This window comes from Mizuhopecten yessoensis, unplaced genomic scaffold (assembly GCF_002113885.1).
Source record: "Mizuhopecten yessoensis strain PY_sf001 unplaced genomic scaffold, ASM211388v2 scaffold1961, whole genome shotgun sequence".
Classification (NCBI taxonomy): domain Eukaryota; kingdom Metazoa; phylum Mollusca; class Bivalvia; order Pectinida; family Pectinidae; genus Mizuhopecten; species Mizuhopecten yessoensis.
In genome coordinates this window covers 1,131,441-1,156,465 of record NW_018404308.1, presented here as the reverse complement: position 1 = coordinate 1,156,465, position 25,025 = coordinate 1,131,441, and the positions used below count along the sequence as shown (strand labels likewise).

The 25,025-nt window shown below is 39.1% G+C and overlaps 2 protein-coding genes across 3 annotated transcripts in view; both read left to right on the top strand.

Annotated features, from left to right (window-relative positions):
• Nucleotides 1-12,311, top strand: part of LOC110443750 (ataxin-1-like) — a 119,205-nt gene extending 106,894 nt beyond the window's left edge. For both annotated transcript variants that reach the window (XM_021488148.1, XM_021488141.1), the window contains 2 exons: nucleotides 1,462-3,110; nucleotides 5,937-12,311. In XM_021488148.1, the coding sequence (XP_021343823.1) occupies nucleotides 1,462-3,110; nucleotides 5,937-6,419 (2,132 nt within the window). In that variant the 3' untranslated portion in view covers nucleotides 6,420-12,311. The remainder of the gene's footprint in view (nucleotides 1-1,461; nucleotides 3,111-5,936) is intronic.
• A 3,192-nt stretch (nucleotides 12,312-15,503) lies between these two features.
• LOC110443956 (proline-rich protein HaeIII subfamily 1-like) lies at nucleotides 15,504-17,527 on the top strand. The gene is made up of 2 exons (XM_021488414.1): nucleotides 15,504-15,617; nucleotides 17,105-17,527. The coding sequence occupies exons 1-2, from the start codon at nucleotides 15,504-15,506 to the stop codon at nucleotides 17,525-17,527; spliced, it is 537 nt and encodes a 178-aa protein (XP_021344089.1).
• The last annotated feature ends 7,498 nt before the right edge of the window (nucleotides 17,528-25,025 follow it).

The window sequence follows — 25,025 nt, the reverse complement described above, 5'->3', positions numbered from 1 at the left end:
ATTTGTTTTATTACAATGTATGACACCTTAAGGTACGAAACTAAGCTACCAATACCTACCAACGGTAAGAAGTTCTCTGATAATTGTCTAGAATCTTCAAAAATTAAAAAAATATATATATTGCTCAACGTATACAGCACTGAAAGTCAGGTTTCAAAATTTAATATGGTGTTACATTGTGAGGCTGCTTAGATGGTAACGGTATAATCAGGAGCTATCTTGTTTACTTAACAGCTCCACAATACTACCATTAGTTGGTGAGGAGGGACTCCACAATCAATTAGAGGATTGTGATACTACAACTGCCTTTTCATAAAGTTCCAAATAGCTTTTTCTTGTCGTGACCCCTAGCTGAAGTACATTCGCCTGATGGTTTCATAAAGCTGTTGACCCATTTAACTGGCTGCTGTACATGAACTGCTATACTATACAGTACAATCAATACCAACATGTACTGTTGACTTGTTTTATGGCAAATGTTCTCGCCTTTAAGCTACAGTCTTTAAAAATCATTTAAAATATCAATATGTTGTTCATGTGCTTTGAAAAAATTGTAACTGTCAAATTCGCCCTTTGTAGCAAATACCTGTCAAAAGGCCAGTGATTTCAGATCTTTATGGCAAATTCCTGTCTACAAAGGTCTGATATCTTTGAACAAACGGCAATATATTTAAACCAATAAGTCCAATATACTAGTAGAAGTATCACCTGTTTGTAACGTCCTATTTTACCTTCCTTTAGGTCATATAGGTCTGACGGTATCCTAGCTAACATCAAGTGCTGACACATACTACGACTGCCTATTAGGAAAATAATGGGAAAGGATTGAAATAATATTGAATGAATTATAGTATGGCTTCTAGAGCTATTGGAGTTAAATTTATGTAGTATGGTAATGAAACAACAGGTAAAGAAATTCTTTGAATGAAACACTACAATAGACCAAAAATCATGTAATAGCGAATCAATATATAAGGAAATGGCTAAATATATATATAAAAAGTGTGAATAGGCTAAATATGTATATAAAAAGTGTGAATAGGCTAAATATGTATATAAAAAGTGTGAAAAGGGTAAATATGTATATAAAAAGTGTGAATAGTGTATCATGTAAATGTGTGGGAGTATACATATGAGTAGAGGGCAGTATTACTTTAACCCATTCACCCCTAAAGTCACATTTGAACCTAACCAAATCACAGACTGGTCAAGTCCAGTTTAAATATTTAGGGGTGAATGAATTAAGGAGCTGAATATGGAGCTGTGATCCCAGTAGCTCAAGGTGATAGTGCTCTCTTGATATGACTACTTAGAGTCAAATCACATCTGTGGACAATTTATTTGAGTCAAATCACAATATGAATAACAGCTCTGAGTCAAAAATTTGTGAATAACTGAATCAATGTGGAAAACTTTTATAAGTTGAGTCATCAATTCCTAACATTTGTTTTATGTTTACAGAACAAGAACAAACAGAGGGGGTACCATACAGCACAAGACCTTCTCCAGATGAGCCATGCTTGAAACAACATGGCTGCCGTAGTAGATGGCCAGAGAACCACCTATCACACAAGACTCTGTGTCAACTTCTAGCCCGACACCCCACAGGCGTGAATGGTGCTGCCACCCAGCCACCCGAGTCCCAGGCCAAGGTGGACAAATTCTTCCTAGAGGAGAACAACAATATTACCTATGACGTTGAAGGGGTATTATGCCCTGGAGATGACACCGTACAGGACAAACGAATGAATGCAAACAGCCATGGACATAACAGAAATTCTAGTAGATCTACCAACGGAAGTGCTGTGACTTCGGCTGACAGTTGGACGTCCGATGTGTCAGCTAGTCCCGGCCAAAGTGGAGGTTCTACTCGGCAGCCTCACCAAGGCATGCTGAGTGGCCATCCATCTAGCCAGGTCCAAGAATCCTCGTCTCACACATCAACCATGTTAGCATCTGCAGGCTCCCCGGCAAACTTGTCCGGGATTTTCCGCACACCTGCAACTCTTGTGGATTCCTCGCAGAGGCATTTGTCAACAGGAAGTCAGTTCTCTACTCTTTACTCCTCCACGGGTGGAGGGGGAGGAGGATCGTCACCCTTGTCCTACTCTAACTTACATGGGGCACATCCAGCCACTGTGGTGGCTGCACAGGGCTCGCACTTGCAAGCCCCGTATAGTGCTTTCTACCCTCAGTTTTCACCTCATGGCGGATACACACATCGGTCAATGTTGGCTGCCCAGTACCCACATATAGAGTCATACTCAGCTGTCCTACAGAGTATGGGCAGCCAGGTCCAACACGCCTCTCAAACCCAGCTACCTCGCAACTCGTACCTATCCGGTCAGATACCTCAGTACTCGATCCTCGGGGGCAATCAAAGATCCCTTTCTGTGTCCACATCTGATGGCCCCCAGGTGGCGCCCCGTCACTCCCCAGCGGCAGGGCAGCACTCTGGGGATTCAGCAGCTAGAGAACGGGACATAGAGGGGCGCTCAGGGGGGCGTGAGTATTCAACGCAGTACAAGGACGACCGATCACACAGTCTTTCATCCATCGAACTCGGCAGCGGGGGCAAGTCTGTGTCTTTTAAGGACTTACCTCCCCGTCATGACTCTCTGTGTAGTAAGGATCAGAGTGACTATAAAGTGCCTAGTGGAAAAGAAGGCAGTCGCAAACACCGAATACTGACTCGGCCCTCGGACAGCGTCATAGAGAGTTCCTCCGTAGATGTACAAAGTGGCTCATATAGCAGCAATAGATCATCAGATCAACCGTCCCCGAAACGATCAAAGGCAGGCTACGGAGCCCCATTGCCCCCGGTCAACCCCCGTGGGGCAAGTGTTGAGCAGGGTGTGGTAGAGGTCGGCGCAGGCGCCCCCCAGTCCTCAAACCTACACTATCCCCCTCATTTCATGAAGGGGTCAATTATACAGCTAGCTAATGGAGAACTGAAACGTGTTGAAGATCTGCAAACAGATGACTTTGGACAAAGTGCTGATATCAGCAGTGATCTCAAAATAGATTCCAGCACCGTAGTGCGCATGGAGGAGAAATGTGATCGCAGCACGGTTGTCCTGGGTTTTGTCGTGGGCGAACATCGAGTACAGGTGAGTATTTCTAATCAACATGACGTCTCAGTGATTTTTTTTGGTCAGTTTTACTGCCGAATACAGGCTGGTTCCCCTAGCTAAGAAAGTGCCTTATTTTCCCAAAATTACTTTAAAAAAATGAGGAATATGTTCCCGATTTCAATACAAATAATGCTATATTTTTCCAATTCATAAAAGAACAGGCTGTTGTAAAATTCAGGTTACAAAAACACTGTCTATTACTATTACTAGTACTATTACTTATTACTGAGATAACATCTCTAACAAGAACTTGACATTTGAAACAAGGGACATAACTCTTATGGTTATAGACAGCTGATGGCTCCATACAAGGATTGCCATTCCCATGGCTAGGTTTCTTTGTAAATTTGAAATGGAAGTAAAGTTGAACTTTTTGAGTGCAAATGATATTATAGCAGAATGCAACTGAAATCAAAACAACATTTCTACATTCCTTAGGGGGAAAATAATGCCATTCTGTGGTTTTCTCTAAATAAAAGCAAATTAGGGAATATCATATTTCAAAGTTTTCTTTTTCAGGAGAATGAAAATATTTCCAGAAATTCACTTTGTAGTACCTATTTCTTTAGGAATGGCAAGAAGAAGTAAAACTATTTAACAAGATGACTTTAGGTATAAATGGTTTTGCCCAAACAAAACAATTAGATAAAACTTGTAGCTTCTGTATACCACTAGGTTCTTTACCCCTGATTTAAGTACAAAACGCTCTAACACAGGCATCCTGACAGTCCAATATTATAGAGTTTGGAGAATTCAAAAGCTTTATTTCAACTTTACTTTTGAATTTTTAAAATGATCTGAATTATTACTTACTCCTGTCCAGACAAAAATAGCAGATGATTTTTCCGTAAGATGGTATTTTATTTGAGGATACATCTGTTGCTGTTTTCACAATAACATGAATCACCGAGTTCAGATTGTATGAGTCAGCAGAGAAAGGGCTGTTATAATAGATACCACTAAAGTTCATTTATGTAGAATAATTTATTGTGGTCAAAAAATTGATAATTTACATACAATATTTACAGGTATTTAAAGGGGAATATACTTATGTGCAAAACAAGAATAATAAAATATTACTTAGAAATGGAAATGAATTGTTCTTGTGAAAATTGTGTCAGTAAAATTTGACAGGTCTGAACATGGGCAGGTAATGTTTACTCTGTCATAATTTAAATATGTTGGTTGTTCTTGTTAAATTACTGTATATGTGTACCAGGTAATGCTGAATCACACCCTATTTAGCATTACCACTAAATATACATCATTGTATCTAGCTACAGGTAGGATAAGTTTAGGTCTGTTTTAGTTAATACATCTAGGAATCGACAAAAAATCACCAAAATCTTAATTTGGTCGAAATAATTGCCCCAAATATGCACAAACAATAAATATTCTTTGGTTCCTTGTCCAGACTTGGATTAGTTGACATAATGGTGTGGAAAATGATGTCTGAAACTGATTTTCTGTGATGAAGATTAGGTAATGAGCTCTTAAATATATGCACTGTAGTAATTTGTTTGATTTATTTATGAAAGCAAACAGGCTCAGTCTGGACGTATTTATTTTCTAGACTTCAAAAGGTTTCAGGTTAAAGTCTATGAATTATTTAGGTACTTTGAATTTTAGTCTCCAAGATATCCTTCAGGTTTCAGGTTAAAGTCTATGAATTATTTAGGTACTTTGAATTTTAGTCTCCAAGATATCCTTAAGCTACAAAAGACCCATTGTGTATGTTTTTTGTTGAAAACAGAGAAAAGAGTGTTAATCGGTTTCCCTGTCGTTAAAAGTGTCTGTCTATTTAATTACACGATTAAATTTATGTTAAAAAGTTTGGTATTAAAGGAACAAGATTTATGTGCAATCTCTATTCACAGCAAAGTTTAAAACTTAAGGTTAATGATCAATCATTGATTACTACCATGCCAATAGAAAGAATACCAGTGATGTGACGAGTAGGGGGGGTATCATGGTGTAGCCGGGATTCTCATTTACTGCCTAATTGACTGTATATCTGCTGACTACTGACTGATGTCGAGGGTACAAGTATCTATACCCCCACATCACAGCACACATACACTTTAATATAACCTATCTTATCACGCATGTTCATTTCTAACTTGGAAAAATTTCAATTTCATTTATGAGGTCACCAGTGGCATTTAATTATGAATTGTATTAATTACCAAAGCTGACTGGCTGATAGGGACTGGCCAGGTTTGTGACTGAAGTGCTGCCAGAGATTACTGTAATGTCAAGTACCCACAGGTGTCTAATGGGTTTGTGATAATTTGGGACTAATTTAATTTATTCAGGTATGTTGCATTCAGTTGTGGCCATACAGTATAGAACTTGACTGATATAGGTACGACAGGTGTCCTGGGTAAAGTAGAAAGGTCAATGGCGGGGTCATCATACTTCTCTATCTGTCATAGAAAAACACAGGCAGACCACAACATATTTGCACCACACCAAGTAAAGCAAAAATTACACTAAACCTAAACCAACAAAAATTTGAGTTGCTTGTACATTTTCTGAACCAGTGGATACAAAGGTTGCTGAAAATAGTTCTGAACCAGTGGATACAAAAGTTGCTGAAAATAGTTCTGAACCAGTAGATATATAGGTTGCTGAAAACAGTTCTGAACCAGTAGATATATACTAAGGTTGTTGAAAATAGTTCTGAACCAGTAGATATATAGGTTGCTGAAAACAGTTGAGAACCAGCAGCAAAATTTCTTAGCAGTCCAATGCAGTGTTTTTGTTCATGATTTTGTAAAAATCTTATTTTTTCTTTGCCAGGTGACTGTGGAGGCGACAGTGGAACACCCGTTCTTTGTGTTTGGGCAAGGCTGGTCCTCATGCGATCCCGACAAGACCCTAGAGCGGTACGGCTTGGAATGTCATAGACTATCGGTGGGGGATATTTGTATCTCCCTCACACACAAGGAGGTTGCCGCGCGTGGTGCCGAGCTATCACAGCAGCAGCTACGCCATCAGGAGGAGAATAGGCATCTACAGCAAAACAGGTCCCCAACCTTGACTTTCCAGACCCCAAGGTCAATAAACAAGTGTTCTCAAGGTCAAGGTCAAATGTATTTTAATGTGTCATCAGCAGAAAACATGGAAAAGAGTCCACAGAATTCTCCTATAGACACAGTAGGGGACATAAATCAGGACCAGCACCCGGTGGATAATCGGCCACCACGGAAACGCCACTGGTCATCATCTGACCACAATAATGACAGTGTTCACAATGACCAGAAGAAGCAAGAAAAGTCCTAATGTACCAGATCAAGATCAGGAACAAATTCTATTATTGTTATGACACAATTTCTTTTCATATGAATTTTATTATTTAACGTATTCAAAATTGTATGTTGCCCACAGATCTTTGTCTGCTCATCTGCTTATGTTATAATTATTGTAGATGTAAGAAGTGTCACTCTGGCCTTGGGTTAGTAGCGTTTAAACATTCCCGTCTCCCAGACCTGAAGGTGGTAGTCTCTCTGAATGGATACAATTAGATTACTGAACACAGCCAGACATGACAAAGGTTTCAGATCCTAACAAAAATAAATGTATTTTAAAACCCGAGAACTCCTACAAGAGTTCACTGCCAGTGGGAGAATGTTCCTGGTACATGTTAAATATTTTGTTTTGCCAAAAGACTGATAGATAAAAGCATTATGAGGATTGAAGCATTATCTGTGATGTGAGGGGACTATATGGCTGCCTATTGACAGATATACCAGCTGATGAAAGCTGTCAGCCTACCCAAGACAAGAGTTGTAGTGACCCAGATATTGATCCGGCTCTGATAGCCTCTTGTATTATTGGGATCAGTGTGACACTTGTTACTTTCTATGACAGCTTCTTGCATTGATGTATATTACATTTCTTTCCATATGTTTGATGATGCAATATGTAAGCTAGCTTCAGTTGGCTCATGCTGATGTAGCATTTTACAACTATAGTGACCCCATTATTATTATTCAAAGCAGTTCTAGGTTACACATTTTAGTTGCTACTGTGTTGTCCTACATGTTACTGGTGTGTTCATTGTCATGATGATACAAACTGCCCATAAATCATAATCTAGAAAAACCCTGGCAAGCAATTTATTCGAATTTCCTTTCATTCACAATAACAGCTACACACAAATGAAAAACAATCCATCAGAAAAATTTCACTTGAAATTTGAAATATCAACACTACATGATGGTGTAGAGTGTAGCCCCGGTGACATGTGTATCTGTTCAGCATGTTAATCAAGTTCCAGTTACCTCCCTTACACAAGTTCATCAATTAGAAGGATGATATCATGAGTTACCTGTGTGTTTTACCTAAGGAAGCTGATAACAGGTAGTTTAGGAGTCTTTTATTTAACTAAGTACACCCTGTAAAGGTATCTATGTGTTACCCCAGCTTTGGTTCAGCCAGCTTATCTAGAGACCAAACTTAGGTGTAAACTCAGCGTTCATCATGTTATAATGCTGAACAAATATAGTATTTTATTTTCAAAAGCTGGTTCAGCATAGGAAGGGATTCACAAATCGTGTGATTGATAAATCTGGTTATAAGGGTTGAATATGTAATGGGGAGGTCCATATGAAGAGATTGGAGTAGAGATCTGACTGTTTTACACGTTACATATCAATAATTGGTCCGATCAACATGCCCTGTTATTGTATGCGAGTGAGGTAAGCTACAGGTAAACCAAGTAGTTACATGTCTACATAGCTTACTGTAGTAATTTTATACCTGACTTACATCAACACCTAGGAGAAACCTGTGTGCTAATGAGAAACCTGTTTGCTAAATAGATAAATATCAAATCAAATCAGTTTTGTATTGTAAATTAGTTTAAACTAATCAAATAACATGTTTGCCAAAATTAAATTTTGCATTCAATTTGATTTTCAAAATAATTATAGCTGAAAAGAATGTGTGGTTTTCTCTCTCTGCAATCACAAATTGATATTGGAAAACATTGCCATGGGCTTCAAATGTTAAAGAAAAAGTTATTTAAATAAACACTTATATTAGGTAATCAGTGTATAGTAATATAACAAATGATCATTAGGAGGGTAGTTAACCAACCTGGCGGCCTAATCTAGAATACCACCAATTAACTAGTGTATGATTAGATTGGGTCAAAACAGTTACAAACAAAATAGGTATCCTTTCTAAACCACATGCTGAACCCGTACACCTGCAGAGATTTAGATGTAAACCTGTAAAACCCTGTCTAATCTGACATGTTTGGTCCCTTTCGCTGCCTTTGGTCAGTTTAGACAGGTTTCACTATGTGTAATACAATATAACTGCTATATCATAATTATGTGTCGTAGTGCAATCTACATGTGATCAAGGTTTGTTTTTTGTCGGCGTCTGGTGTAGTTTGTCGGTGTGATTTTGTTTCTGTTTTGATGTATTCATTTAGAGGTCAAGTGGCTTACATATTGAGAAATTAATGGTGTATTGTGATCATTTCACATCCTCAATTTATTTTTAGTTCTCTCTTTTACTCCAAAGGACATGTAAATATCAGAACGTTTCCTGATTAACAAGTGTTTGCTGATAGGATGAGAATTTATTAGATCTTTATTTTTTCAGTATTATTTCTCGGTTAAGTTTTATCTTTGGTCTTGGTTAAGTTGTCAGTAAAAATACAACAGCAAAGTTTTATAACATTGGTCAGATGGGTGTCCAAGCGATGTAAAACAACATACTTGTTTATTAACCGGTGTAAAACATGTTGGGTACTTCAACATAAAGGAGTAAAATAAATCAACAAATCTTGATTACAAAATTTAGACACGGAAGATCAGTTCAGGAATGTTATTAGCATGTTTATAAAGTTATTGACTACAAGGATAGAGGCTGACATTTTGCAATGTTGTTTTTCAAGTTATTTTGTAAAATGTACGGACAACTACTGAAGAGAAATACAGCTGTGGTATTGTGTTATATGTTTGGTAAACTTCTTGTTGTGTATTGGTACTTGTATCTATTTTTAACACTATTTATGAAAAATCAAAATGGTTTAATTTCTATGTGAGAAAGATAAAAAGTTGGTTGTTGAAATGTTTTTCCTGACAGGAAAAATGTGTAGAAATAATTTCATGAGATGGCCTTTTACATGCACCAATGTTACGATGAATTGATGTTTGTCCGTGCTCTGTTTGTAGCTTGAGGTGAAAGGACACATGTCCCTCAGGGTTCTCATGATAACAAAAACGAAAAAGTCCCCATGTACTGTTTCCATGGTGACAGTTTGACTGTTGCCTAAATAATGTTCTCATATTTTTCCATTTGTCACCCTGACAACATATGTTTCCATTTGTCACCCTGACAACATATGTTTCCATTTGTAACCCTGACAACATATGTTTCCATTTGTCACCCCGACAACATATGTTTCCATTTGTCACCTTGACAACATATGTTTCCATTTGTCACCCCGACAACATATGTTTCCATTTGTCACCCCGACAACATTTGTTTCCATTTGTCACCCCGACAACATATGTTGCCATTTGTCACCCTGACAACACATGTTTCCATTTGTCACCCTGACAACACATGTTGCCATTTGTCACCCTGACAACACATGTTTCCATTTGTCACCCTGACAACATATGTTGCCACACTGTCACCCTGACAACACATGTTGCCACACTGTCATCTACTCATATGTAGCCACGTTACCCTCTCACATCTCCATGGCAACGACAGCATTTCTTCGCAATATACACTTAATGTGTTGTCATATGGAAACGCTGTCATGTTGCCATGGAAATGTTGGTGATGTGACTGATGATTTGTTAGGATGCATGGAAACTTTGTCATGTATCGTGGTGTTATTTAGTAGGAAGATTGTGATAGTACTGGATCTGTGAATGGTAAAGCCATGTATAAAGTTTAAATGTATGACAAGATATATAAAAGTATATGTATATAAATCTATATGGGATTGACATCAGTTTGTTACTCTGGTCAGTCTGTTTTAACATTGTTACTTACGCATCAATCCCTGAATCATTCATTGTCATCAGTCATAGAGTTTAAATGTTGGACGCAGCTGTTGTATTTTTAAAAGCCTGTTGTCATCTGTGATATGTTGATAAAAAAGTTATACTGTTTTACCTGTTACTCATTGTCCATGGCACAGCATTTATGGCATGTTAAAGAGATATCCCAGTTTTATTACAGAGCACGAGTATTTTAATATGAGTGAATATGATTTTCAACTGGTAAGAAGCCTGTTTCTGGCTTGATTGCTGAACTGTGTCACTAGTATGTGATGATACAGATAAGTTGACTTTAGGGAACCTCCAAAATACTGCTAGAATGGTTCCAAAATCTGCCATTCTGTGTTAACCTGTGATAGGATTCCAGGAGTGTTTGAGAGACTGATTAGGATTGGTTAGTTTAAATGTGATGTTCATACAGTCATAAACTACAACTAGAATTTATCTAAGACATTAGGATCTCAGTCTACAGTCACTGTATATTTTATTGAGTTGTTAACAAAATGAATTGTATTCAAATGGCAACACTGAATCTTATGATCAAATGTTTTTCCTACTAGAAATTATTTATGCTACAAGACTGTCGACTGTCAGAAATTAAAATTGAAATACCTTAGTATCAACTGTCAGAAATTATAATTGAAATACCTTAGTATCAATTGTCAGAAATCACAATTGAAATACATTAGTATCAACTGTCAGGAATTATAATTGAAATACATTAGTATCAACTGTCAGGAATAATAATTGAAATACATTAGTATCAACTGTCAGAAATTACCATTTAAATACCTTAGTATCAATTGTCAGAAATCACAATTGAAATACATTAGTATCAACTGTCAGAAATTATTATTGAAATACATTTGTATCAACTGTCAGAAATTATAATTGAAATACCTTAGTATCAACTGTCAGAAATATAATTGAAATACTGTAGTATCGACTGTCAGAAATTTGACAGATAAAACTAAATAAACAGCACTATTGATGCTCAAATTTTTTAATTGATAAAATTAATTAGCAATTAAACTGTACAATGCAGTATAAATGTTTCAGTAGAAGGGTATTTGTTCCCGACTTGTTGATGTTTAATTGTTTGGTACATGTGAACTGACAGACAGGTAGATATAATCATATATAATAAATGGATATACCACCAGGCTGACTAGGTTAGTGTGACGGGGAAGTTATCATGACAGTACATGTACAGTTAGGGCGAGCCACTAAATAATTATGTGTAGGGGGAAAAAACTCCCCAGGGATATTTCATTGTGTAGCAAATTACAATTGATTTTTCGTTGTCCTGAATTTTTTGACAAGCAGTAAAGTGAGGTAGTATGCTGTGCCTGTAAGGTGGTGTATATACTGCTACAGATCTAGAATTCAAGTATACAGAAGTTTTGTTTAGTTTGGGTGTCCATGTACAAGTGCATGGTGAGTAAATGTGTTACGAGAGGATCATTGAAGTTTGTATGTGTGATTTTGTGTGTGTTTTCCTTTGATTGGGGAAGGAAGGATCTTGTGATTATGAGTTATAACAACTGTAAACAAGACTCTGTTATAGCTTTGCCAAGCAAAGTCTGCCGTCGATACAGTTACAGCGATCAGAAAAGTGCTTATGTATAATAATCAAATGTATTAAGATTATAAAAACTAATTGTATGGAAGATACAATGAGGAATTATCTCACTCAAAGTGCTACCTTGTTTACTGGACACACTCTAACACTACCATGTCAGGATGACCAGACAAGTTCAGATTAATTGTTTTTCCAAATCTTTATTTCCAGAACTTGGAAGAAATAAAGAGAATTGAATTTGACCAGAACAAAACAAAATCCATATTTGATAAAAAGATTGACAAATACAATTTTGTGTCAATTTTGGAAATATTCATTAGAACATTGCATATGAGTTGATGTGTTATCTGATCTCATTGTGATCAAAGGTACCGCCCCCATTTGTAGGAATCATTGATGACGTATTGTGATTAGATGGTATCAGAGGTTCGGTCAGACTGACATGGCAGTGTTTCGGGTGTGTGCAGTGTATCAAATGTTTGTCATCAGTTTTACACAAATAAGTGCTACGTTACTGGAGTTGTACTATTCTAAATAAAAAACATTATAGAAACACAATTTTGGGTACTTCCTTGTAACTGCCTTACTTGCAATACTTAGTAGTTATATAGCATGATTCAAACAGTAGTTATATAAGAGAATGATTCTGACAGTTGATCTGCAGGCTTTATCTACTGGCATCCAGTCATTATGGAAGAACTGTTCAGACTCAAAAACACCTGCCTTTTTTTGGTTCTATCCTTCAATATAAAAGATACAAACAGCATAAAAAATTGATGGAAAAATATTGCATCATATTGATGATAACTGAAAAAACTGAAAGTTTTATCAACACATATCCATAAAAAGTCAGGCTAATGAATGTTGAAGAGTTTTTAAAGGAGATAATTATTAAAAATATAGTTATTAAAGACAAATAGCAGTCAGTTGAGGAAGTCAGACTTCTATTAAAACAATTAACCAAGGTCTTAGTGTAGTAATGAGCCTAAAGTTGTTCTGGATTTTAAGTTAAGGACATATGTCATTTTATTGTAACAGTGATCAAAAAGTGTTCCTCAATCACACAAACCTTTAAACTTCTTTTGTAAATGGTTTTTGAACTAGATCAATTGATTATATACTGTAAAAGTGAGGAAGAATGAAGATTACACTCATTGTCATTCTCCATTATTAAAAAGAGAAACCTTGTATTCTAAGGGAGATAACTCTTCAAATAAATACTGGTGAAATCATTAAGGTAGTATCGTGTCTTAAAACATTAATTCAATATGGCAGTAAGATGCTTTTTATCAGTAGAATAACCATGCTGTAGTATATAGTTCACGTAGAGTCTGACTAACAGAAACATAAAAAGACTAATGGTCTATTTGGAGTTATGAATATAAATGTTGCAATAATAATAAGAATATACAACATTTATATAGCGCCCTATATAATTTGTAAAATTACTCTTAAAGCGCTTTACAACATCTGGATAATAGTATAAATTATAATTGTGAAACTAAAACAAAGGCTTACAATCACTTTTATACACGCAATTTGGATTGACCGTCCTTTGGATATTTCATTAACAGATTTGAGGTTGCTTGACTGATAAAGTTGTGTGGAATGTACAAAGAGTGTATGTTGTGGTTACCAAGCAGACCTTCAATTTGAATCAACAAGAAACAAACAGTAGGGTGTTGGAGCGAACTGTCAGGCTTCTTATAAACAAAGTAAACAACAAATGTAATGATTTGTTTATGTCTGAAATCATTGATATAGACTAGAGTTAAAATAGTCCTCACACTTCAGTTCATCAACAATGGGCCTCCCTAGAACGTCCACCTTGTATTTTTCATTATCTCCCTACAACACAAACTTGTATATTTCGTATAAACAGGGTATATTTTCAAATCTGTTTGTTATTGCTGTAGTTTACAATTGCTTCAGTAATGACCTATGTAGCCATTTTTGCAATAACATCACAAAATTTATTTTATGTGGAGTGTCAAGTGCCTCAAAAAAGGAACTTTTACTATCTTTATCGACTTGAACATCCTGTGTGGAAACGGTAACTGTTGACAAGTATTTTGTGAAATTGTTATATTTGTAGTAATGTGGTAAATCATTGATGGGATTTGTCTGATATTTTAGAGAACAATACCATTTTTTTGTGAATTATCAAAAAATTATATATATTATTATATATTTAGCTTATCACCTCCTAACATTGTAAGTAGTACTACAGGGGGTGTCGCCCCTCCATCTGTTGTCATGGTGATGTACTATGTTGACCAATTGCATCATCCAATGCATTTTCATTCTGTCCTCATGCCACATTTGTCAATCTCCATTTCCATGTTAACAAAAAATACTGAGCCCTACTTTCTGATTGGATGTTGCTAATACAGCTTGTACACACATATTATTGTCATTTCCACTGGCAAGTATTTTGATGATTTCATTTTGAAGAAAAAGAAACGTTATATTTTGTGCAAACTTTAAAGAAAAGGCAAATCTTATTGAATATCCTAATGTATCTAGATATGTTCCCTGATCTTCTATGATGTAACCACTGGTGTGGGTATACACATCTACCTGGCTCTAGGCTATGTTCAACTTTCATATAACTATTCATGTATTGTTAAAATTCGACGAATGAAATATTACAAAGTTATCTGATGAACTTTTGATCAAATATCAAATAAGACTTGTTCATGTATTGTTACAAATTTGGTGAATAAAAGTATTACAAAGTTAGTTCCTCTCCTTATGTTGATGCATTTGACAGCCTACATGTTTGATTTTGTGAGAAATTCTTCAGAATCAGATCCAGGAATTCTAAAGGGGAGTTGGGATGGGGAGGGGGACGAACATTTGTTGAAGTTGCGTCTAAGTATGCTCCTTGAGTTGAAAGTGGGACATCATTGACCCAAAGGCCAATGTGAGAGCACAAAGGCTGAAGCCCCTACAGGAGGGTTTTGGGGGGGAAAGGGAGAAAGAGGGATATTTGGTTAGACAAACCCCACTGGATCTGCCTGTGAGTTCTGTTAAGTCTGTCCTTTTACCCATTGGTGTTTAGGTGCCAATGTCCCAATTCCATAAAGATTTCTAAATTTACTACAAACTTTAAGGTTTTTCACAGGAAAACACAATTGGAGTTGTGGAAAAGAATTTTGCAAAGTACTAACTTTGCTAAAGCTTTCTTATAGGAAAACTTGCATTAAGAAATTTCCTTGACATTAGGAACATTAGTGAAAGTGTTCAGTGTACTAGACCAATTAATATTGCTCAGTGAAAGTAATAGAACATACACCATATATGGGAACACAACGCTATTTCTATAGAAGATAGGGAATGGAGTCTGGGGAAATAGGTATAACGGCAAAAGCAACAAACTCGCGATCATGACCCTGTATAGATCGACGTATGATGGTACCACCTATACATCTAACATGGGTAAGACTGTAGTGGAATTTGTCCATTCCAACTCTGATTGACAGCTAAGATCTCAGTTGACACCAGCTGCCTACCAGACGTTAACTGGGAGACCATGTCAACCACGACCATTGCTATCCGAAGCAGTCAAATGAACATTTTATTACAATAGTTACGAATACAGTCTTGAACATGTCGTTGACTGCCCAACTCGAGGAGACAACTTTACCAACCAGCCTTCATATATAAGCCTCTCACAAAATTAAGTGGCCAATAGTGTTGCAACAGCCCCCTACCCCATTGCCGCCACAACCAATACAAGATCCGCCTATGGACACAGCTTATCGAATGGACACGGGTTTCATTGAGGGATATTCGCCAAATGACGGCATCAACACGACCTTGGACACCTTCAAACGGTGCTGTAGCCAACTCATGCAACTTGTACAATATAAGGTTACTTAAGCTAGGTCCAGCTAATCATGGATTACCCGTAACATCAAACGAGTGCCCCCTACAAGCATAAGGCCTTCATCAACGCTAAAACGTCAGGGAACAGAAAGGACTGATCGAAAAAGGTAGATATAAGGTTTGTTGCATAGTCGACAACTCAGCGCTGAGACAGAGAAGAGTAAGAAACTAATTATGTTACACGTAAGAGGACAGACACCTCCAGTATATTATCACTGAGAAAAGACTTCTCCAGATAAGTGAACTCCGACTTCACACTCCAATCATCGACGACCAGTTTTGCTCTGTATATACCACCAATGACTCGATCTCAGACCAGGTACCGCCAAAGATCCCCGAATCATCACAATCAGCCAAGCACGTCCTAAACCTAAGGAAAACGTCGGCTCCAGCCTGGCTAATAAAACAATGTCTTGTCATCTCTAGTATGCTAACCAGGGTCGTATGAACATCTGTCGACACTGGGACAGTCCCCGGTGATTTATCCAAGAAGGAAATAAGGTCAAGACATGAAACTACCGACCAGTGTCTTTGACGTCAATATACAATAAAATGGTACAACGAATCATTGACAGTAATCTAATGAACTATGTCGAACGTTGTGACATCCTTTCCGATCATTCAACTATTTATGATCTATAACGACATCGCTATGAGTCTCGTCAACGGCAAACAGGTTTTGCAATTTTCCTTGACTTGTCTGAAGTATTTAACAAGATCTCACACCCACACTAAGACTACTAGGCTAACTTCGACATTATGATACCTTTTTGTTATCAATATTTGCGTTCTCGTGTCCCTTTTTGTCATCGATATATGCGTTCTCGTGTCCCTTTTTGTCATCATTATGCGTCCTTATATGTTCTCTTGGGTCATCAATATATATGTTTTGTGTCATTAAATGCATTGATATAGCTCCATATGGTAGCATATTTCCTCAAAACAAATTTAGAAAGATATGACAATTTGTAAAAGTTCTCAAATATGTACCGGTCAACCTTTGATGACTACATAAACCGGAAACAGAAATAAGTTTCGACATTGTAAGGGCCATTAGGCGGGAGTAACCTTTGGGTTTTGTCTGTGAACCGTGTACCAGTGTGAATGAATGGCTGGTGTTGCTCATGAATATGCAAAGCACATTGGCTTACTAGACATCATGTTGCTTCCAGACAAGTCTTGTTGACGGACGACAAACATTCAAGATATAAAGCCTGATAGACCGAAACATGATTGTATCAACTCTTCCGTATCAATTGTAAAATACACAACATTTCGGATACTGACTTAATTTTGTCGGGAATAAAGATAATGCAATACAATGACTGGTAATGCTGTGTAACTGTTCCAGTGTGAAGTTGAGATGACCAGACTGTCTCCCCGGTCAGACATGTTCCGTACGACGTGCAAACCATTAGCAGCTAATAGCATGTGACAGCTCTGGATGATCTGGTCAGTAGCAGCTGTCTGAGGACGGACCCACCTCTCCCAGGATCCGTAAACCAGTCTCGGGATACAGGACCACCACTCCCAGGACCCGTAAACCAGTCTCCGGGATACAGGACCACCTCTCCAAGGACCCGAAAACCAGTCTCCAGGATACAGGACCACCTCTCCAAGGACCCGTAAACCAGTCTCGGGATACAGGATCACCACTCCCAGGACCCGTAAACCAGTCTCGGGATACAGGATCACCACTCCCAGGACCCGTAAACCAGTCTCGGGGGACAGGACCACCACTCCAAGGACCCGTAAACCAGTCTCGGGAAACAGGACCACCTCTCCCAGGACCCGAAAACCAGCCTCCGGGATACAGGACCACCTCTCCAAGGATCCGTAAACCAGTATCCGGAATACAGGACCACCCCTCCCAGGACCCGTAAACCAGTCTCCGGGATACAGGAACACCTAGACACCGGCAACTAACCCCCGAATCCGTGTACCGTAGTCTGGACCCGGTACAACCTCTCCAAGGACCTGAAACCAGTATCCGGAATACAGGACCACCTCTCCCAGGACCCGTAAACCAGGCTCGGGATACAGGACCACCACTCCCAGGACCCGTAAACCAGTCTCCGGAATACAGGACCACCTCTCCAAGGACCCGTAAACCAGTATCCGGAATACAGGACCACCCCTCCCAGGACCCGTAAACCAGTCTCCGGGATACAGGACCCCCTCTCCAAGGACCCGAAAACCAGTCTCCAGGATACAGGCCCACCTCTCCAAGGACCCGTAAACCAGTCTCCGGCATACAGGACCACCTCTCCAAGGACCCGTAAACCAGTATCCGGAATACAGGACCACCTCTCCCAGGACCCGTAAACCAGTCTCGGGGTACAGGACCCCCACTCCAAGGACCCGTAAACCAGTCTCGGGAAACAGGACCACCTCTCCCAGGACCCGAAAACCAGTCTCCGAGATACAGGACCACCTCTCCAAGGACCCGTAACCAAGTCTCCAGGATACAGGACCACCTCTCCAAGGACCCGTAAACCAGCCTCCGGTACACCGGACCACTTCTGCCTGGACCCGTAAACCAGTCTCCGGGATACAGGAACACCTAGACACCGGCAACTAACCCCCGAATGCGTGTACCGTAGTCTGGACCCGGTACAACCTCTCCAAGGACCCGTAAACCAGCATCCGGAATACAGGACCACCTCTCCAAGGACCCGTAAACCAGTCTTCGGTACACCGGACCACTTCTGCCTGGACCCGTAAACCAGTCTCCGGGATACAGGAACACCTAGACACCGGCAACTAACCCCCGAATGCGTGTACCGTAGTCTGGACCCGGTACAACCTCTCCAAGGACCCGTAAACCAGCATCCGGAATACAGGACCACCTCTCCAAGGACCCGTAAACCAGTATCCGGAATACAGGACCACCTCTCCAAGGATCCGTAAACCAGTATCCGGAATACAGGACCACCTCTCCCAGGACCCGTAAACCAGGCTCGGGATACAGGACCACCACTCCCAGGACCCGTAACCCAGTCTCGGGATACAGGACCACCACTCCCAGGACCCGTAAACCAATCTCCGGGATACAGGACCACCTCTCCAAGGACCCGTTAACCAGTATCCGGAATACAGGACCACCTCTCCCAGGACCCGTAAACCAGGCTCGGGATACAGGCCCACCACTCCCAGGCCCCGTAAACCAGTCTCCGGGATACAGGAACACCTAGACACCGGCAACTAACCCCCGAATCCGTGTACCGTAGTCTGGACCCGGTACAACCTCTCCAAGGACCTGAAACCAGTATCCGGAATACAGGACCACCACTCCCAGGACCCGTAAACCAGTCTCCGGGATACAGGAACACCTCTCCAGGGACCCGTAAACCAGTGTCCGGGATACAGGACCACCTCTCCAAGGACCCGTTAACCAGTATCCGGAATACAGGACCACCTCTCCAAGGACCCGTAAACCAGTCTCCGGTACACCGGACCACTTCTGCCTGGACCCGTAAACCAGTCTCCGGGATACAGGACCACCTCTCCAAGGACCCATAAACCAGTCTCCGGGATACACGACCACCTAGACACCGGCAACTAACCCCCGAATCCGTGTACCGTAGTCTGGACCCGGTACAACCTCTCCCAGGACCCGAAAACCAGTGACCAAGATATAGGACCTCCTCTCCAAGGACCCGTAAACCAGTCTCCAGTATACAGGACCACCTCTCCAAGGACCCGTAACCCAGTCTCCAGGATACAGGACCACCTCTCCAAGGCCCCGTTAACCAGTATCCGGAATACAGGACCACCTCTCCAAGGACCCGTAAACCAGTCTCCCGGATACCGGACCACCTCTCCAAGGACCCGTAAACCAGTCTCCGGGATACAGGACCACCTCTCCCAGGACCCGGTACAACCTCTCCCATGACCCGAAAACCAGTGACCAAGATATAGGACCACCTCTCCAAGGACCCGTAAACCAGTCTCCGGGATACAGGACCACCTAGACACCGGCAACTAACCCCCGAATCCGTGTACCGTAGTCCTAGTAGTACACAACGATCCCTACAGGATCAGCTCCCTTTGACTTCCGTTATATATATTTTAGGTGTATGGTAGGATACCTTTTTTTTCCAGAATGCGAAGCACGAGTGAAAATGTCGGTATGTTCTGCCATACTAATGATAAAGTATTCAACGGGGGGAAAACATGGGTTTTATTGTTTTACGGTAAAACGGCGAAGATGTTGCGGCATAAAAAAAGTGCTTGAATTTGACCATGTTATTATGACGTGACGATTGACAAAAAAGGCTGTGTTCCATTCTAAATGGGTTACCCAACGAAGTTCTATCGTTTTCTGCTGTTATCTAGTAATATTTCTTAACAAACATTATATTAACCTGAAAATTTTACCCATAGAATAGAAAGTAGTATTCTGAACGGACAATGCTAACAGTGATACCTGTGAAGATATAAAATTTCATACAGCTTTACTGCAATGAAGAATCGCATTTCTCCTGGAACGGGGTCATTTTACTAGGAGGACAGAGTTAGCAACCTTGATTGTATTATGGGTGTATTGACAGACGAGGCTAGTACCTGTGGCTATACTACCATCGAAGTATTTGAGTCAATCAAAGATGAGTTACTTACTGTCACCAGACGTTCTCCTGCCATTGACCCGCGGGTTCAACTTCTGGTTGCTCTTCGTTCGGTGTCAGAAATTAGCGACATACGAACGGGCACATGCGTACTCGTAAATAGATGCATCCGGGTGTAAGTGTTCGGTAAACGATCGCTAAGCCAGCAGCTGCTGTCCATATATTATCATGATGTTAGTCGGTTCAGTGCCGTTCGGTTCGGTCATTTGAGTGTATTCACACTTAAATATTGCATAGTGTTTTGCTAAGTAACCCCGAGTGGTCCAGTTTATTTACGGAATCTGTCTTCCTTCACAAACTTTGTAGAACGTATGCTTTGGGTGATATATAACATTCACAGAAACCATTGTAACCATGTCTTTCGTATGAAGATTTGACTATGAGCATTAAGTTATAATTTATATATACAACAGTAGTATATGAACAATAAGTGATACTTTATAAACAGCAGCTGTGGAGGATAAGTGATACAGTTCAAACAGTAAACGCTAATGAACAGCAGCACTAGGTAAGGATTTATATACAAACGCTAATGAACAGCAGCACTAGGTAAGGATTTATATACAAACGCCAATGTAAACACAGCCATAACAGTCAATGGCACTGTTCACGTAAGTGGAAGAGGAAAACATTTTTTACCTTTCCTTGACGTCATCAGCTTTCCGATAAGATCGTTATAATTTGAGATTTCCCAAAAGTGCCTTTACACAGTCAACCAGTAAAATTGTCAAAGGGAAGTATGTAGAAGGTTTCCGAAGAGCGCATTGAAGTATGTAGGAGGTTTCCAAAGAGCACAAGTCGCGGTTGACATTAAATTCAAATATAACTCATTTAAGGTTTGTTACTTGTTAGCAATGTGTACCCAGATTGAACTGGGCACAGGTTTTATATTCAAATCACCTGTTACCACGGAAATGTGGGCAGAAAATAAACACGTACCATATTGTCTACACCGAGAAAGATAATGAAATCGGGAACAAAACAACAAATCTCATATTTCCTTCTAGGGACTTTAAGACTCCCCTCCAGTGATCAGCGCGTCCATATAAGGCTATTTTTAATGTTTGTGTTACAAGTCATTTTGATATTGATCACACGACTCGACACGAGACATTTGCCGATGTGTCTAGGCCATTACCTTTATCAGGTATATAAATCATCACTTATTGCTGTCTTTTTTATTGTCTGTTTTATTTTTATCAAAGAAATATCTTAGTATAGCTTTTTGATGGTTTTAGTTAGGCTATATTAGCGTGTATGCTGTCAATTTTTAGTTTTTGCTACATTAGCATATTTTGTATGTAATTTAGACATTTGGTCTTTTACTGAATACCATATTGGTTCAGCTTAGAATAGTGTATCTTTACTCCTGTGATAATTTTAATGAAAAGTGTAAATGACCCTTTAATTGTATATATATTCAGTCTAATTATAGTAATTTGATAAGCTCAACTACTTTTATGCCTATGCTTACTGTGATAATAATTTGAATGCTCATTTGTTTTCTATTATATCATGATTTTAACTAACCCTTTTTCTAACAGAGGACCCTGTGGAAGATTAGCTTTGCTAAACAGGTTTTTTTATCCTCAATAAATAAAGTTTATTATTATTATTATAGGTATACTCAGGCTAGGACTTGACACATATCATTTACAAAATAACACTCGGTACTATAAAATTACTAATTTTATGATGCCGAGTGTTATTGAACCTTTTCGCGGAGATGAACGAGATGTGTGTACAAATAAAGGGCGCGTGCAGAGGACACAGTCCGCGGTTACTTTACAAGAGTAATGGTGATGACGTCGCGTATTAAACTGATGTCAAATGTTAGGATTATGTCATTATTTAATTGGAAGTCATTATGCACTTGGACACGTATACCGTTTCGTTTATGATACATTATTACGTATATTTTACAGGAAAATGATGAAAATAAATGATATTGAGAATATGCTATCAATATATACGTCAATCGGTTAATATCTCTTTCTACTGTTCATATAACCACATGTTCACCTCTATAAAATAAACAATGTTAATGATTACGTTCTTCAAGTAGCAAAATGTACTGGTGTATAGTTATTGTCAAACAAATATATAAAAAGGTCTTTATTTCTAAAAAATAAGATAAGTAGCCTTGCAGCTAATCTCGAACGTTTCAATTAATTTTCATGCGGAATTAGAACCGCTCATGATGATCCAAATGCACAGCTGAACCCCTACCTAGTACTGTGACATGAAGGTCATCCCCTACCTAGTACTGTGACATGAAGGTCAAAATGACGTAAGAAGCAGTAAACTTATGGAACCGGGAAATCATCAGTCATTCTACCTTTTACCAACAACCACAGTCTCATGAATTTGAGAGAGGAAGAAGTTAAAAAGACGTACTCAGTTATGGGGCCGCTAACATCATGTTGTCAAACTGGTGGTGTCGACATACATTTTTTTTATGGAATTATGAGATTAAAGATTTTATTAACCGTTTATTATATTTGCATACAGAAGCATCACTACAGCTCACTTGCATGCAACGCCATGTCCAAATGTGTCAAATATTGCAGGCAAATATTCTTAAATGTAATATCCATGAAATTATTTTATTAATTTGTGATAATTTGTATGCACCCATGATTACTAGAATTTCCTTCTATGACAGCGAAATCTCAGCCTGAGGGGTGACATTTTCAAATATCTAACCTGAAGCTTATTTCAAGCCGAGGGATAGACATTCAAGAATCAAGAAAGGTAAATATCAAATTTGATTAAAATATATAAAACATTTCGAGAGGAGTAGTTTTTAAAACCATAAACTCCGAACTTTTCTTTTACCTGGGCCTGTTCTCGAAGTTTACCTTCGGCCTAAACACAATATATACTACTTAAAGATGCGCATGGCTAGTATTAACAAAATACTGTTCTAGACCTTAGGGATTCTTAGATAATATTATTGTTTAATGTTTAAGATTTTAACATATTTGACGCCTGCGTCCAATTCACCGTCACAGTTCGGGCAGTGGGACGAGGACTCTTAACGCTGTTCCCTGGAATAAACAAAACGTTACTTCACAAAAATAGTATGTCATTGCAATTTTTATAACTAAACGAGTAAGATACCCAATGATAAAAGATTGAACAAATATATGGTATATCTTGTTTAAAAGGAATAGACATAGGCATCTGGATCTGAGTTCTGTATTGAGACAGACAGATTGACAGTAAAACGGATTGTGCTGGTTTGAATTGGGATGTCGTAATTTCTGAAAATATCATCAAAATCACTTCAAATCAGTTGCAAAGTGCAAATATTATGAAATGAGGAAACAAGAGCGGTGACTTTTTATGACTGATGCCATTGAAACTAACGAACACAAGTTATTGCCTTCTATCTGCGGCTTTCATTTCTATTTTACCACCAACTTTTACAACAAGTTATGACAATCGGATTGTCGAGTCAAATGTCAGGGCGGGGGTGTACCAGTATAATAACCGGGGGAGTTGTCGGAGGCGGTATAACGCCGCTGTAATCCCATCGCTTTAACATGTCGCAATAACAACAATGAGGTTTAATGATTAATGACTGAACTAGAACAGTGGAGTTCAGACTAATGAACAGGTGGTAGACCTTAATAGATTCAACAGACCGTCACTTCTATCAAATAAAATATAATAAATAACTGAAAAGACTGAGAGAAAAGCTAATTATAACAAGCTAAATATAACGATTTTTGTTCAGAACGCAAATGGTACCGTCAGAAAATAAACATGTCTATGATGACGTCCATGACGGAAAGAGCACCGTCACAGGCTCAACATGTCGTCATCATTCAAAACATAAAAGGCACCGCCACAGGCTAACATAACGTCATTAGTTCATGACTTGTCATTATCTTACGACGTAAAGGGTGACGTCAGAGGCTAGATATTTTGTCATTATTTTACGACGTAAAGGGCACCGCCACAGGCTAAAGAGTTTGGCATTATGTTACGACGTCAAGGGCACCGTCACAGGCTAAACATATTGTCATTATTTGAAGAAGTAAAGGGCACTGTCACAGGCCAAACATCGTGTCATTATTTTACGACGTAAAGGGTGACGTCACAGGCTAAACATCTTGTCATTATTTTACGACGTAAAGGGCACCGTCACATGCTAAACATCTTGTCATTATTTTACGACGTAAAGGGCACTGTCACAAGCTAAACAACTTGTCATTATTTTACGACGTAAAGGGCACCGCCACAGGCTAAACATCTTGTCATTATTTTACGACGTAAAGGGCACCGTCACAGGCTAAACATCTTGTCATTATTTTACGACATAAAGGGCACCGCCACATGCTAAACATTTTGTCATTATTTTACGACGTAAAGGGCACCGTCACAGGCTAAACATATTGTCATTATTTTACGACGTAAAGGGCACCGTCACAGGGTAAAGATCTTGTCATTGTTTTACGACGTAAAGGGCACCGCCACAGGGTAAAAATCTTGTCATATTTTACGACGCAAAGGGCACCGCCACATGCTAACATGGCGACATTATTGATGACGTAAAGGAAACTTCAACATACTAAAATGTATGTAATCAATGTCGACGTAATTGGTAACAGAAAAACATGACGTCATTTTTCAAGACAACCTAAAAGACATCATCACAAAGCAGACATGTAGCATGCTAACATTAGGCAGTGGGTGTGGGAGAGACCGCCACAAACATCGTAGTGTCTGCTATACTACGTACATT

Bases quoted from the DNA above. Each gene is read 5' to 3' on its own strand.
- LOC110443956 (XM_021488414.1), top strand. From the start codon at position 15,504: ATGGACACAGCTTATCGAATGGACACGGGTTTCATTGAGGGATATTCG. The intron at 15,618-17,104 runs GTACAATATAAG...TCTGGTCAGTAG, and splicing joins GTAGCCAACTCATGCAACTT to CAGCTGTCTGAGGACGGACC.